Genomic DNA, 17,850 nt, shown 5'->3' on the forward strand with positions numbered 1-17,850 from the left:
GGCGCTCAGTGTGCGTGAGTGCCTCTTGAATTCCAAATATCTTACAATGGAAACCAGGCAAACTACCAAATAAGCAGCACTAATCAAAGAGAAACTATCAAACCAAAACAATTGTTGCACCATTTTGGTGTGCGTGTGTGTGTGTAATTTTTTAAACATTGGATTACCATAAGCAACAACAACAACAAGAACAACAACGACAACAATTTAAACAACAACTAAAGGATACACAAGCCCCGAAAGCAGCAACAATATTTTAAAATTGGATATGGCTGTCAACGAGATTATGGCACCAACAGTCAATGCTAACTGTCAATACTCGACCAGATATTGCTGTAAGTTGGCCACACTTTATTAACAATCAGAGGAAACTTTCTTGCCTTAACTAATACTATAGATTGGCTACAGACCACCCATCCACCCACACACACACACACTCACACACCCATCACACACCCACATCTAAGCAATCAACATGCAAGAAAAAATGTCTGAAAATAGTCTGAAAGAAATAGCCAAAAATAAAGGCTTGTAGAAAGTTTTAGAAGAGATCGCACTCTTTGTATGTGTTTAGGCAACGTCTCAGCTGCAGCTGCTCTGAGCTCAACAATCACCCAACAGCCGTCAACGTTGTTGCCCCTGTTAAGCATCGGCAGCAACTGCGCCAAGCTCCGATCGTTTCTTCTGCTTCTACTGGCTTGCTGCTTGCTGCTTACTGCTTACTGCTTGCTGTCTGCGGCGCTCGGGTCTCTGCTGTCTTTGGCAACTCGCTCGCTTCTGCCGCTTGTACGACTCGAATATTAATAGGTGAAAGTTGTTGCTTGGATTTTTTTATTTTTCTTTTTTAGATTTTTTTTTTTGACGTTGGCTGCTGCCTCAACAGCGAAGACCCTTGCTAGTTGTGCGATTTACGCTTCCTTTTTTGTTGTTGTTGTATGTTTCCTTTTTATTTTCAAACAATTTCTCGCAGTGACTGCATTAAACTTGTTTTTAGTTGGCCATTTGATGTCAGGTGATTGGTGTATGTGTTTTAATCCTGACCCATTTTCACAGCTTGAGGTATAAGCATAGTGGAATATTCAAAGCATTCCAAGGCGAAAATTTCCTGTTGTTTTCAATATGAATTCTCGTAATACGTAGCCTTCAAAATTGTTGTTGTTTACAGCAACAAACCAATCAGAGCTCTAGAGACACGGTTGCTTTATGTGTCTTGGCTTTGTCGCTTTGGCATTTCCATTTCCATTGTAATTAAGCGCTTACATAATCAAGTTTTGTTTACAAATTTGCTGCTGCTGTTGCTGCTGCTGCTGCAGTCGTTGTGTTTGCAGGTTCGCTTTTTCGAGTTCAATGTCCCAACTTGTTGCTGTTTGGGGTCTATAAACACATATATACATATTTATATACAGACGTGGATTGCAACAGCTCCTGGCGACGCGTGTGGATCTCTCTGGAACCCACGGCGTATACGCAATAATTTTCTGTCAATTTCTGGTTTGGCTTTCGATTTTGATTTTGTTTTCGATGTCGATATTCGTTTTGATTTCTATGCATTGATATTTAGTTTTATAAATATTATTGCTGGCACTTTTGCACGCGCAATTATTAAGAATGACTCATCGGGTTTTCTGTTGGCCAAGTCAAAATTGTGTTGCCAAAATTGTGTGTGCGTTTTTTTTCTCATTTTTTTTTTTTGTTTGTATTTTTGTATCACGCGTTTTGCTTTTGAAGTGCATAACAAGAAAATAGTTTAAATGTTGGCGCTGCTGGCGAGTGTTGGAGTCATTTCGAGTGGACGTTGCTCAATAATACCGTTGCTTGATAAGCCGCTACAAATTATATTGCTCGCAAGCATACACATCAATACATCCATACATCAATAAGTTTAAGTGTTGTTTCTGTTGTTTGTCGCTGGCGTTTTTACTGTTTTCTATTTTCGTTTCGAATGTGGTTATGCAACCTGCGCTTATTTCTTGTCATCTAGCTCCAAAATGTTGGCCAAGTAACGCTCATGTACCGCTTCGCTGTAGCATCTAATGAATGTCATGTCATTAGGCACCCTCTTGGCTTATCTAAAAGAGAAATTTTACCAATATTCAGCTTTGATAGATATATTTACAAAAGGAATTGCAGACATTAGTGAATTAGCCTCAACTCATTTGTTAAGTTAGTTGCCAATTAACGAGACTTTAATCTCAGTTGGTTAACGGTCTTGCTTTCTAACTACGATAATCCGCTAGCCACAACATGTAGCGTGAGTTTTACACATTTTCAATTGAAGCTCATTTGCTTCCTAGTCAAAAATATGTTCGTACATGTTGTTAATCCCCACACGTAGCAACAACATTATGCAATGATTATTAATTCTATTACAGCTGGTCTATATTTCATTAGTTGTTTGCTTTCTTAATGCGTTTAAGTGCTGCACAACATTTAATTAGCCATCAAACGTGATCAAAGAGTGGAGCTGTAGAAGACGCGACAGTGACGCAAAACCTTTTTTATATAATCTCTGATGGGGCCAGGCAACAGAAAATAAATAACCAAACGATCTCAAAACGATTCGAATTAAAAAAAATCAATGCTTAAATATACATAACGGAATTCAACAAAATGTTCAAAAAAGCATATGGATATAGCCAACTCTCATAAGATATTCAGTAATTGTTTTAATCAAAAAATAATATGTTCCGCGAATACTTGATTTGGATTTGCAGCCAATGATGATTAACTGAAGAGTAATAAATACAAATGAGTTGCTTGTATTTCGTGAATACAATTGGGAGCGTACAAAAAGAAATGTTTAATTTTATACCATTCAAGCAGCTATTCAAGCACCCAGCCATATATATCACTTAGTTGTATTGCTATACATTTCGTTTGCCTTTCTTTCCCATGCAGACAGTATTTCTGCGGAATAATGTCTATGACGGACTACCACAACAGTGGTTGGCAACGACCGCCGGCTGTGCCAGCATTTTGGCCACAATTTGGCGTCTGCCCGCATGGCTGATTGTCAGTACTTTTGGTTTTGCCGTTACTCCACTACAATAGTCGTTGCTGGCTTATTAGAACTTTCACTTTAGGTCCGCCTCAAATGGGGGCTCGAGTGCGGCTCTTCACACGCCACAAATGCTTTTATATTTTCTTTTACTTTTTACACCCTTTGTGGAAATTGTATAATAGCCAACACTAATAGTTCAGAATATATATCATATATTGGCCATGATTAATACGTTGAGCGATACGATGATATTTTGTTAACTATGTCAACTACAACCCGATATTTACTCCGCTAATACTCAAAGTCTTAACACAGTTTTATAATAATTATTTTGACAGTCAAGTGGGTAATTGCGTATGCATAATACAAATAAATAAATACATAGAAAAAAAATTATATTTTAAAAACAAAAAACAATCAAATTTTTGGCTTTCATGCGGCGAAGGTTAAGTTTTTTTTATGTAAGATGCCACAATTTGATTTGATTTTATTTTGTTGTCTGGCGTTCCTTTTTGTTTTTTGTTTTCTTGAAAGCATAACAGCCAAAAAATATCTACAATATTTTTAATGAATGATTTGGTTTCAAATTTTTTTTTATTTTATTTTGTTTATTTCTATTTTGCTATTTTGCAATTTTGCGAGACGCGCCAAAGTCATTTGAACCTTTGTCTATCTGTATCTACACAATCGCATCTACGGCACGTAACTGTGTGCGTGTGAGTGTGTGTGTGTGTGTGTGTGTGTATGTATGAGTGTACCCTGACTCTTACCGCTATTTACATTAACATTAGAGCTTTACTTTTGCGTTGTTGTTGCTGCTGCTGTTTCTGCTGCTGCTGCTGCTGCTGCTGCTGCTTCTGACAGCGCAAAGTGAAAGTTGTGTGTTGTCTGTGTGTGTGTATGTGCTGAGACAAGCTAAGCTGTGTTAAGCTAAGCTGACGCATTGTGCGAGCTCATCAAAAACTATTAAAATATATATATATATGTACACACATAATTATGCTTATGTACAAAATGTTTACAGTTGGCAATTGATAAGAATATTAATTGAGAAGAAATTAAAAGTGATTTTCGCTTCGGCATTGAGTATGAAGACAATCATAACAACAATTAGAAAAGACAACCATTAAATGACAACAAACACACACACATACACACACACACACACTTGAGTAGTTAACTTATCCGGTGCAGAGGTTGCTCATACGCCGCGTTGCACTTTCGAAAAAAACCTTTGCAGCGGCTCAAGTGCATGTTAAACAGCGGGCAAAAAGAAAGAAAATCTTTGTTAAAGTTCATATACCTTCTTGCAAACAAAGCGACTAACGAGATGGCAGCAATAACAAATGCAACAGGCGATTTAACAACAACAACAACAACAACAGGTTTTAACTTCTACAGCAACATGAAAAGCAATAAGTTTCCCAAAGCAACAGAGAAATTTTAGCAGAGCGAGCGCATAAGCTATAAATAAAGTATATATATAAAGTATTTATATATATATATACATATTTATATATATAAATACATATTTCCTAAATTACTTCTGACAACGTCGATGATTACAATAATATATAATCATGATGGATGGATGATAATAACGCTGATGTTGAGCGTTGAACGTTGCACGGTGCACGCTGCTCGTTTGCCCGTTGTCTGGTCATGTTTATAAGTAGTGCGGAATTTCCACAGTCGGTTTGCGTACATTCAACTGCAAAATGGAAATTGTAAAGAGAAAAGTCCACAGGCAGTGGAAAATGCGCCAGCAACTTGCTCGGTTTGGTCTGAAATGTCAGTTAATTAGCAACATTTGACTTTTATCTATGTTGGCATTACCTTTCTTCTAAATTTTCGTTGGAAAATGTATAACAAATAAATTAGTCGCTGCGATGCGAATCACATTCGCTGACGCTTTAGATTATGGACACAAATACAAATATAAAAATAAAAATACACAGTTACACACACACACACACACAGAGACACACACACACAACTCATTTCTGCATCATTTGGGAGAAAGTAAAAGCCGAGAATTAAATATCAGCCTGGCGGCTGTGGCTGCGGCTGTTGTTGCTGCTGGGGATTGCTGGCTGGCTGGCTGGTTGGCTGGCTGGTTGGCTGGTTGGCTGGCTGGCTGGCTTACTGGCTGGCTGGTCGATGACTTACACGGAAAGTGCTGTTCAGCCGGCGCACTGGGCGTATGCGCATTGTCTGAGCTTTGTTGTGGCTGTGGCTGTGGCGTGCGGAGAAAACTCTCAAGAAATGCAGCACAAGTAGAAAACTGACTGCAACTGAGATAGCTACAACAAGCCGTTGTCGTTGGAAAGCCGCATCTGCGTCTCGTATTTCATTGGAGTCTGGTTGCTGTTACTGTTGCACCCAACGCTGTCGAATTCTTGCATTCGCCTTGGCATTGCATTGCAATCGTACAAAAGTTTCACATTGTATTCACGATCAACAGCCTCAGTAGAAAGGAGATTGTTCAACTTTATGCTCTGCCAGCACGGTCATGCCTTTGTGCTGTTGGTGGATTGTTTAGAAAGGGTAAAGTTCATTTGCTAAGAATTTTACACAAGACTTCATTGGACCTCGTCCAAGCTATAAACCTAGTTTGTCAAGCCCTCAAAGAAATTGTACACAATTCTATTCTATTGAAAAACAAGCGAGAAAATGGCTAAAGAATTTCGAGCTTTTAGATATTAGTACATTTTGAGGTAATCTCTAAAAATATGTTTGTAAATTCAATATTGTAAAGTCACACAAGCTTAAGGTTTTCATAATAATTTGGCTGACCTCCAAGAAATATAATGAATTAAATATGTGGCTAACAAAGAGAAGGAAAAAGTTGAACTCTTTTCATACATTTATGCAAATTCCACAGATTCTTCTAGCAGATATCTTACTTAAATAATCCATTATATTTGATTTTGTTCTGCGCCATAAGAACTCATTAGTGCCTAACCCATAGCTTCCCCCAAGTCACGCCCCCATATCACTTTCGCATGCGAATATTGAGAGTAGGGCATCAGAAATGCCTCATTGGATACAGCTCGTTTCATATGCAATGCAACACACTGAAATCCCCAATGACCCAATTAGAAATTCTCACGCAAAGAACAGATGGAAATAAAAGAAAGACACAAAGAAAAAGAAAAAGAGAAAAAAAACTGTGAAAAAGCGAAACGTCACGGCTAACAATTTCGCATTTCATAAAATAAACAAACAATCAAAGTAAAGAAGCAGCCAAAACAAAGCGTGCAGCAAGAAGAGTGCGAGAGGGGCGCAATAAGCGTGGCTAAAACCAACGAAAGAAAGGGGCCGTAACGAAAGGAAGCCCAGTAAATTGTTAGTCATGAAATTCTAAAGCCAATTATGCGTAAAAAAAAACAGCTGAGAGAGTAACAGAGTGAGCGAGAGAGAGAGACAGAGAGAGAGAGAGAGAGAGAGAGAGAGAAGAGCCCAAGAGAAGTAGAAAGAGGCAAAATAATGTTCAAGATAGTCAGAGCGAAATGCAAATGTTGATTCATGGGTGTTAAGTGTGCAGTTCCTAAGGCATAGAACCGGTTCTGCCCAGCTACGAAAGTGCTTCAAACGGAAGTGAATATTGAGCACAAAGAAGAGCTGAGCAAATAACACACAGAGAAATGAAGATGAAGTCGAGAAACAGATAAAGAACCAATGGCGTGCAGTGAGAAAACAACAACAACAATAACAACAACAACGACGACGACGCGTCTTTGGTCAAATATAGGTCAAAAGAGAAACTAACGGTAAACGGTGCTGCCGCCCCGGCTGCTATTATGTTGTTGTTGTTGTTGTTGCTGCTGTTCGCTGTATTGTTGTTGCTGCTAAGACAGACCTTTCGGATTGTACGCAGAGCAGCAGCTTCACAAGCAGCAGATGATTTGGGTTACATAAAAGGGCGCAAACGGAAAGTAGAAACCAGAAGACGACTCTACACATACATATGTGTGTGTGTGTGTGTGTGTATATATATTTATTTATATATACATATATATATATATAGACACACATACACACGCATACGCACTCTTGAGCAGACGCACAAAACTTGTTGCAAAGAAAGTGAAACTTTTGTGAGCCGCTCCCCCGGGCAACAATTTAAGCCACTTCTGCTTGTGGCCTACCCTTCCCCACTCCCTCCCCCCTCACAGCACTCATCAACACACTTGGCTCTCGATGCGTGTGTGTGTGCCTCGGTGGGTCTTCGTTGCCATCTCGGCGAATGGGGAACGTGGAACCTCAACATGTCACGAACAGAAGGTTGAGGTTGTCTTACAAGCCTTGCCAGAGATAGCTGTTATTGCTATTGCGGTTTTCAAATCTTTGGATATCTTCATATATATACTATACGTATATATCTATGTCTATACATATACATACATATATGTATATATATATTTATATATTTATTTTTGCGAATTTTGTTCGCATGGTTTTTGTTTATCGAGCACAGTTTTTGGGTTGGGCTAGGTTAAAAACTTTGCAGCTAGACAATTAAATGAATCAAAGCAAAAGCTTGCAAATTGTAAAACTGTCCACTGATTACAATCATACTGACTACCTTGCCTTGAACAGATTCATCTTGAACTAGAAATATGTTCAGTGCTATATTTGAGTTTTATAGATGCACCTTCAATACAAAATGTTGGAAATATTTGTCAAATATCAACCCATTTTCTGTTTTATATATATAAGTAAATAACCCAATTTAAGTCAAGTTTGGAAAGTAATTGATCGCCCAGCTAGAATACAGGCAGGCAGCCCAGTCTGCACAGCCGTCTCCTGCAGTGCATTTTAACTGTGTTTAGATCCGGCTTGGCTATGACTGTGCCGAGTCATTTTCTCTTGGGTAAAAAAAAAATAATCAACCAAAAACTCCCGAGTGAGGTAGCAGGCGCGCAGCTTGTCGCTGGCTTCTTGGCCAGGCTCGAACAACAAGAGATCAGCCAGCAACCGCAGCAACAAGAGCCAAGAAACGGGCAAGAAGCGAAGAGAAAGATATGAAACCTGAAATAAAAAAAAAAAACAAAAAAAAAAAAAACCATCACACATATCCACCAGTTGCGACGAGGCGAACAAAGAGGTGGAGAGAAGCATAAAAAAAAGTGAACGAGTAGAAATTACGGTAAATAAATAAAGAAAGACGGTAAAAAGAAATGAGCGAACGTCGTCATAAGCGAAAGTGAAATCTGCTAATGAATTCTTCAACGTTGAATAGTTTTCAGTCATTATGGACTCCAGTGGAGTGTTGTTGCTGTTGTTTGAGTTGCTCATGGCGTATACTTGATGAGCATACACATACACATACACATACACATACACATACACATACAGATACAGATAGACATCCCATAAAACACATACAGTCTTAAGATGCGGCTTCAAGTCTCGTCTTTGCTTGAGCTGATCTTGCGTTTGGCTTTGGTTTCGGTTTCGATTTTGGCTTTTGCTTTTGGTCTCGCTTATGGTCTTAACTGGTAAAAGTTGCTAGATTCGTTATAGCAATTAACCAGCAGTCAAATACGAATTCGAATTCGAATTCGAATGCGAATACCAAATACCGAATACCGAATGCCGAATGTCGAATACCAATCAAACAGGCCGCAAGCCAGCCGAGCAGGCATCGATTTCGAGCCAATCTTTAGATTGCAATGATTTAGTCGGCTCGAGCGATGCGAATTGTTTTAGCGGGTTCATTGAAACATTGCTGTTATTGCTAGAGGTCTTTATCGGCAATGCGGCTTAAACTTGAATTGCAGTTGCAAGTGGAAAGTTGCTGCCAGCTATTTAGCTAGTCAGATCAATGCCCCGCGTAAATCACTAAAATCAAACTATAAACTATTTTCTTTTTTTCTGGAACTTGTATTCGTATTCGTAAATTACAATAATAAACAACAACAACAACTCGTTAGTCCCAAATATTTCCAAACATTTTTCGAAGCGTTTTGTACAACCTACTCATATTTCACTTTGTGGGGACCCAGGCAAACTCATATGCTCATTTAGCACTAATAGCATTTAGATTCATTCGGTTTTGCTTAGAGCCATAAGTGCCTACATCACAAATAACAATCCCTCAACTTATGGACATTACCCAACCGATTGCATAATGTGCGCGCAATTGTTTAATTTCAAACTCATTTATTATTGTTTATTTCGTTTTGCAGGGGAAGCTGAAAAAGTCAAATCATTGATCAGATTACGCGCTGAACTCTCACCACTCTTCACGGGCAAAAGAAACGCCTCGAAATATGCCTGGGCGTAAGTAGCAAATACTCGAACAATAATAATTACAAAACAAAAAACAGTCAGCACCATTCGTAACACCAACGCCTAATCTGCGATAATATCGCTGCCACATCACTCTTCTCATTTTCGTTCACAGGGTCGTGGAACGTGAGCTTAATGTGCCGCTGCCACTGTCGAAGATCATCAAGAAATGGAACAATCTGCTGCAGGAGTACAAGGCCATCAAAATGTCCGAGGAGCCGAAGCGACGCGAGTGGCCATTCTTTACATTGATGGACGTGTACTTCAGCGATCAGGTGAACGATCCCTCGTTGCGCCTGTTCTCGTCCACCAAGACGCTAAAGGAGACACTCGACGACAGTGTTTTTGAGGATGATCCAATTATTGCGTCCGCCATTGCGGCAGCCACCAGTGGCGCCTACATGGAGATCGATGAGCTCATCAGGCGGCAGAAGGAACGCGCAGCTCTGGCTGCCGAGCGGAAGCTGGCAGCTGCGGCCAGTGGCGCCAGTGGCGATTACAAATACGATTTGAAGCCAATGCTGGGCAACAACAGCAGCAACAAGTTCAACAGCAACGAGATGGTGAAGCTCTCCAAGAGCGTCGACGATTTGTCCATGCAGCAGTACAAGATCAAGCAGGAGCTAATGCGCCAGCGCGAGCAAGAGCAGCAAGAGAATATGGTAAAGATCAAACAGCACGCTCGCCAGCAACAGCAGCAGCAGCAACAGCAACAGCAACAACAACAGCAGCAGCAACAACAACAGCAGCAGCAACATCATCAGGCCCAACAGCAGCAGCAGCAGCGTTTTATGAGCCAGCAGCCGTCACTTTCGCCGCATCCGCATCGCATGTCCTCATCGTCGACACCGCCGGGCTTGCAGCATGCGCTGCAGCAGCAGCAGCACATATTGCAGCAGCAACAGCAGCATCTGCAGCAGCAGCTGCAACAGCAGCAGCAACAGGCCCAGCAGCAGCTACAGCAGGCACAGCAGCAACAGCAGCAGCATCATCATCAGATCGCACACCCACATCAGACAGCCACGCCGCGACCCAGTTCGCCGCCCACCACCGCTCAGCAGATCCATATTACGGCCACACAGCATCAGGCAGCCCAACAGCAGCTGCAACAGCAACAGCAGCAGCAGCACAAGCAACAACAGCAGCAACAGCAACAGCAACAGCCCTACACCGATCCCAATACCATAGATCAGTACCTATTGTCGTGGAATAACTTTCATGGCAACATGTGCCGTGGCTTTCACTCCCTGCAGAAGGACGAGAAGATGGTGGATGTGACCATCGCAGCAGGCGGCAAGATATTTAAGGCACACAAACTGGTAAACTGATGGCTCACTTGTCGGAACACTTCCTCTAACAATTGTCTTCCTTTCTGCTTCTTCTCTCTCTATCTCTGTTCCATTTGCAGGTGCTGTCCGTCTGCAGTCCATACTTCCAGCAGATCTTCCTCGAGAATCCATCCAGTCATCCCATACTGCTGATGGCAGACGTTGAGGCCAGCCACATGGCTGGCTTGCTCGACTTCATGTACAGCGGGCAGGTGAACGTCAAGTATGAGGATCTGCCCATTTTTCTCAAGGTCGCCGAGGCCATGAAAATCAAGGGACTACACACAGAGGTATAGCCATAGTCAGAAGAGCAACTCCAACTTGAATCTACTTATGTTGGTTTTTCGATCTGTTTACAGAAAAACTTGGACAGCGATGCCAGCGACATTAGTTCGCCGCTGGAAAGCGATGGCACCGAGTGCCGCTATGAGCGTGGAACGCACAGCGTCAATATAACTAGTGGACATGCCGCCGGCTATGGCGCCACAGCTCTGGAACAGTCTTCTCTTAATGGCCCCAATCGGTGTGCCACGCCCTTATCGCTGGCCAGTCCGGGAGCGGGTCAGGCTCAGACTCAGCAGAGTCCGGGCTATGCCGGCTTTCGGGAGCACATCAAATCGAAGGCCACTCTGGCCGAGAGCTTTATGAAGAATCTCAATCGCAACAATAACAACAGCAGCAGCCCCAACAACAACAACTACAACAGCAACGACAACAACAATAACGCAAGAAATCCGAATGTGGCCAATGGGGAGAGCAACTCCTATGCGATCCTGCAGGCAAACAGCAAGAAGATGCTCGACTCGGCACGCAAACAGCACAAATATCTGGCTAAACGCAAGGTCTTGATGCACTACAATACCGAGCTGGGCGGCGAGAAGCGCTTGAAGGAGATGGAGAGGGATCGCTATCCAAGCGCTGAGCAGCACGACGATGCCCTGAATAACAACCATGCCTATGCACACAGCCAGGATATTATGGAGCCAATCACAACGATTGTGCCAAGGACACCAGAACCACAGCCGCCACCATCAACGCACAATAACAATTTCAAGATACGCCTTGTGGAGAATCATCATCTGACAAACAGCAACAACAACAACAATAGCAGCAGCAGCAGTTGTGGTAAGAACTCCAGCAGCAATCAGCATGATGATGAGGAAGCCTTGAATCTTGTACAAACTCCCAATGTCAATGGCAATCGAGCACGCCCAGAGACGCCAACGCCTCCGCCAAATATACAACTGGTGAAGCGTGAAGTTGAGCTGGAGTCATCACCAGGTGAGACAGCCCCCAACAACAACAACAACAACAATGGACACGATGAGGATCTCACTGCCTATGACCGTAAATATGATGACAACAACAACAATCGCGGCTTGGATATGGAAACCGATTCGAACAACAATAACAGCAGCAGCAGCAACAAAGCCAACACGGAGACCAACAACAATGGAGTCGAAGATGGATTGGCACTGGCACTTGGCAAGCATAAACTGTTAAGTGCAATCAATCGTAATCTGGAACTGGAGCAGCAACATGTTGCTGAACGGGATCGGGAACGGGAACGGGAACGTGAACGGGAACGGGAAGATGCAACAGAGCATGGCGGCAGTAGCAGCAACAACAACAATAGCAGCAATGGCGAGCACGACAACGATGACAACAATGACAACAACAACAACAATTACAGCCAGCATCTGGATTTGAGCACCATCAAGAATATAGCCACAGCGGAGATTTTGTGTGGTCTAAAGAGCAAGGTGCTCAAGCTGGAGGAGGAGCAGCGCGAGCGGGAGCGTGAGAGGGAGCGAGAGAGAGATGCCTGTCGCAGTCTGAACGAAATAAAGAATGCTGATTGAGGCGGCGACAGGGTGATTTTTGGGCGGGGGGCATAAATATATAATTGAACATAAATGCATTTGATTAAATTAGAGAGGATATACATACATATATAGTACATATAGCAAATCATCTATGTATGCTATTTATAGTTATTTATTATACCTTTTAATATCGTTAATATAATTTTAATGACCGGACCAACACACACACACACACGCACACGCACACACTGAAACAGACACAGACACATTTATATACATAAATAGGAGCCAAGACTCCCACTTCATTTGGTTAGTAGGTAGGCGTAGCATTTCTTCATTCTACTCAAGATCAAAATCAAGATCCCCCTTAGTTGGTAAGACTCTTCTAACCCTTTTCGTGCGAATATCGTATCGTATATATCATATACATACAAAACATGTACTAACAATTATTCACTAAATGAATGAATTTCAAATTTAATATTAGCATTTGGAAATTGGCCCTGTTGCAATACATTTTAAGCTCTTATAAAACATTATTATATTTCATATACAATGTTTGTGTTGTAGCCTACATACAAACCAACAAACAAATAATGTCATGATCGCGGGTTTATATCGAGAAAGACAATGAGGAAGGATGGAATACCTTTTCATTATTTGCCAATAACTTTTGCAATATATATGTATTTTTATGATTACAAAATGTATCTCAACACCAATCATGCATACAAACACACACATACAAACATACGCATTCATATGCACTCATATGCATACTATGAATTTGCATTCATACATACATACATTACCTACATCTATATAATTATGACATTCGGCATCGTTCAAACATGCCACGAACAAACAGTAGATATATATGCATCTCGTTTTTAGTTTTAACTTGCCAGACCTTTCGATTGATGCGTGCTGGCCCTCAATGTTCAGCTGCTTCAATGCTTCTCGTAACCCTGGAATGGTTCCGGAAATTGTTAATTGTTTTACATGCTGATGCGGCTGGAACCTAACCTCAAATCCACAAGACAAACCACCCGATTATAAAACAAAAACACACTCTAAAAAAAAAACAATCCGCACATTTGTTATTATTACAATCAACCATGCACAGTGTAATTCGTACAATATTTATTAACATTGTTTACATTTACAAGCTTTGTGTAGTATTTCATGCTGTTGAACCATCTTTTTTGTGTACACGGATGATTGAAATAAAGAAACTGACACATTTAAATTCATTATCGTTTTGTATTTTTCCGTTATACATTGTTAACAATTATAATGCGTATAATTTTCCTTTCAGTATATTTTAGAATTACAGGTTGGAGGACTTGAATGGCATCTCGGAAATTTTATACTACTAATTTGTGAATTTTTAATAATATTATAATAACGTAAGTTTGTATTAAATATTAATACAACTTGGCAGTTGTTAGCCCTGTAAATAATAAATGTTTGGCTCTGAACTCACAAGCATTTGAAAAGACGTAACCGAGAAATAAGCAATTTTCTGTTTTATTAAAAGTTGATTGATAGAATTTCTTCCTTTATTTTACTTAACTCGAGCAGGCCGGACGAAGGTAAAATTTGGTCTAAGGAACATGGTGGGGAAATGGCCAAGTTAAACGCGATCCTTTGATCTATCTTATATTTTCTGATGCCAAATTACTTTTTGTCGAATACTGAAAATCTTCAAATACCAATCGATAGTCCCTTTTCCTGTGAGCTCACAAACATATATATTTTTTATATCGTTATTGATATGGCAAAGTTTTTGCTTAAAAACGCATCACTCGATTGGCTATATTTAAAAAATAATGCATACTTCAAGGGTCGCGCATGTAAAATGAAAAGTGCTCGGGAGGGAAATATGGTCAACATACGTTTTCTCTTTGCTGGTTGCTGTATTGGCTAAATTGCCCGCAAGAAAAAACGAAGCATACTTTCAGGGGCATATAGCGAAGACAAAACCGGCTCTAGCTCGCCCATATGCTTGCCGATTTTTTATAAAAATTTTGTAGATAGGAAAATATAATTTAATGAAGGCATCTAGAATCCACATATTCCTTGAGTATCTGGCATTTTATTAAGTATATAGATACATATTAACATTCAATAATAAGTAAAATTATTTAAGTTAGGCATTTACATTGAATATATTAAAAAGATAAGCACAATTATATATATATATATTTATACAATTCCATACAATTCTATATTATTTCATTGCCTAGGGTGAACCAAACACAACATATTTTGTTTAACATACTCGCTTACAGCGATAGTTGCCTCTCACTTTCTCTCTCTCTCTCTCTCAATTAAATAAAGCAACTGCCACATTCAAATACCAACCAAATCGGCTATGTACATTTGTCCGTTGATTTTGTATTTTATGTCAAACAGGGTGATCCAAATGCAAAAATGTTGCTTAACATGCCAGTTTACAGCAACAGTGGTAGGATAATGGGAGAGAGCCTTTTCATGTAACTATGGACTTAGAGAGCGTGTACGTGTGTGTGTTTGTGTGTGAGAGAGAGAGAGAGAGCGCGTCCCTCTCGCGAGCGTACGTACGCATTTGAAGAAATCAAACACGGAATACATTTTGTGTATCTTCGGTGGTTGACGGATGGGGGCGCGCCTTTTTTGCCCTTTTTTCGCGCGCTCATCCAACGCATGTAACTGAAAACTATACTGAAACACGAAGTGAGGGTAAGTGTGCCCGAACGGACCGAAGGGACCGACCGAAGCAGACACGAAGTCGTGCGCCCAGCCGGCGCACACACGCACACACACACGCACGCATACAGTGTGTACACACTGTATGGCAAAGAAAACGAGCGAAACGAAACGAAAGGACTATAACAGTGGCAGCTAACAGACAGAAGTTGGTCGTCCGTTCTGTTCTCTGTGTGTGGTTGTAAAAAGGCGAAAAACGTCACGAGAAAAACCGGTTAATAAATTATTGCCAATTCTATGGAAAATACACAATAAATAATTGTTCAAATATTATCATAAATCGAAAGCAATCCACCAGCACACGAGTTGTGTATTAAAATGAACATTTCAAATGATTAAAGTAGTGAAAAACCAAAGTGAAAGCCAACGATGAAAATTTTTTGCTGAACATGGCGTTTGTTGCGTTCATTTTTTTTCTTTTTTTTTCATTTCTTTCATTCTTCAGTCTTTGCGGCCATTTCGAAACTGCGCAAAAAACGTTTTCTAGTATAGACATACAAACATCAATGCGATATGTACACACAACATTTTGGCCAGCAGCTTGGATTAGATGAAAAGCTGAAGCGGATGTAAAGTGTGTATTTGTATACCCAATAGATGGAGTACCAGCAAATAGATGCAGCATCTCTCCATTGGCCAGAGAAGCACCCTGCCAGCGGGTGTACACTCATCTATAATCGCCTTAATGAAGAAATTAGTATCTTGGATTTTCAAGGACTCCCACAGCAACTGAGGGCGCACAAGCGTTTTGAGTACGCTGGGTACGCGGAGTACTCCGTACGCGACTTGAAATACGCAGCGGCATTGGGTGGAACATAAATTGTGGGCAAAGTTACTAGCTGAGGCAGAGGCAGAGACAACGACCAGGACGAGGACGAGGACGCCGCGGCCGTCGCCCCGAAACAGGAACAAAGCAGCAGCAGCAGCAGTAAGCAGCAGCAACGGCAACAACAACATAAAAAGGATACGAGCCATAAATGAATTTTACGTATTTCGGTATACACACGACAAACGCCGACTACAACAACGACGACGACGACGACGACGACGATAATGATGATGTTGTTGTTGTTGTTATTGCTGGAAATAGGGTGGGTGGCAAGCCCGACTGCGACAGTAGTAAAACACATACATACACAAACACACATACACACAGCACACACACATACATACACACAGGGCAGCTGGTGGGTACAGAAAGAGTGCAAACACAGCCAGTAAAGAGAGTGAGAAGGAGAGAGGGAGAGAGAGATGAAGAGAGAAAGAAAGAGAGAGAGAGCGCCGGGTATGTGCCGAATAAGGGATGATCCGTCATTTCGTTTGGTTTTTCACTACTCATGTGTAGTTTAGTATCTACACACACACACGTACACACACGCACACACATACACATGCAGACACACATATTAATGTGTATTGTTCAATTCGGTTGCATGGAGTGCAATAGCGGCAGCATCGGCGGCAGCAACAACAGTTAACACACAAATCAATAAGCCGACTGGGCAACACCCTACAAACACACACACACACACACACTCACACACACACTCACACACACCCATACAAAGTAATAAATAGTATGCATTTAAAAATGTTAATTAAAAAACATAGATCCTTAAATTTACACAACTGAAAATTTAGTTGCAATGCCTCAATTTCGGCAAACAATACTAATTTCGAAAATTGAACAAAACCTTTCGTAACGCTCCCTAAAACAGGAATTAAATGCGAATGGTGGTTGCTGTTGTTGTTGTTGTTGCGGCTGCCGCTTAATACTAGAAAGGGCGCGCTCTAAGGGTGTATGAACATACACACACACACTCACACACACACATAAACATACGCAACTCACACATGCGTACATACGTAAATGGTGCAGACAGCAGCTCACAGTTAGACTGACTGGCAGACATTTAAGCAGCGGCAGAGGGCGGTGGTCGCTGTCGCTGTCGACGTTGACGTTGCCTTTTTACTGCCAAGCAATACACACACTCACACACACATACATACACACACACGTGAGCAAAGTTTGTACGCATGCAACATGCATCAGATTTTGGGCTACTTAACCTACAGAACATGAAGAAGTTAACGCATTAGGAACGTATACGGAAAAGCTCAAATTACTCGAAATAATTAACGAAACGGAACGGAACAGATGCTAAAAACATGTATACATAAGCACACACACACACACATATATATATATAGCTGCGTACTCAGTCAGATACATGAATTAAAATCCATTAAAGTTTTACGTTACTTAACGCTACGCCCATAACGTTTACGTCGTCAGCACTGTTACCGGTTACCGTCTTTGTTACGTGAATTGTATTAGAGTTCGTTTACATCAGTGTGCTTCTCTCTCTCTCTCTCTCTGTGTGTGTGTGTTTTTGTGTGTGTGTGTGTGTGTGTGTGTGTTTGTGTGTACATGTCTTACTTTCAATGTCATCAAAAAGGGCTGAGAATGATATATCTGCAATTGAATCGTATCACAGCCAGCTTTGATGGGCATTGCAAAGGGCAATGTAGCAAAAAGAGTATTACTTCGCCAACAATATTACAACAAAGCCAACAAGTGTTTGTATCTCATTATTTTATTCTTGCATACATCTGCAGACTGTGAGCGAACCAAGCCCACCCAATT

General features: G+C 41.0%; 1 protein-coding gene across 1 annotated transcript; it reads left to right on the forward strand.

Moving 5' to 3' along the window:
- Positions 1 to 221: 221 nt before the first annotated feature.
- Positions 222 to 12,532, forward strand: LOC6563631 (probable basic-leucine zipper transcription factor Q). The gene is made up of 5 exons (XM_032737272.1): positions 222 to 335; positions 9,196 to 9,289; positions 9,414 to 10,617; positions 10,707 to 10,916; positions 10,986 to 12,532. Exons 1-5 carry the CDS (start codon positions 269 to 271, stop codon positions 12,486 to 12,488), a joined length of 3,078 nt encoding a protein of 1,025 aa, XP_032593163.1. The 5' UTR covers positions 222 to 268; the 3' UTR covers positions 12,489 to 12,532.
- The last annotated feature ends 5,318 nt before the right edge of the window (positions 12,533 to 17,850 follow it).

This window comes from Drosophila grimshawi, unplaced genomic scaffold (genome assembly GCF_018153295.1).
Source record: "Drosophila grimshawi isolate 15287-2541.00 unplaced genomic scaffold, ASM1815329v1 contig_311, whole genome shotgun sequence".
In the NCBI taxonomy this organism is placed as follows: Eukaryota; Metazoa; Arthropoda; class Insecta; order Diptera; family Drosophilidae; genus Drosophila; species Drosophila grimshawi.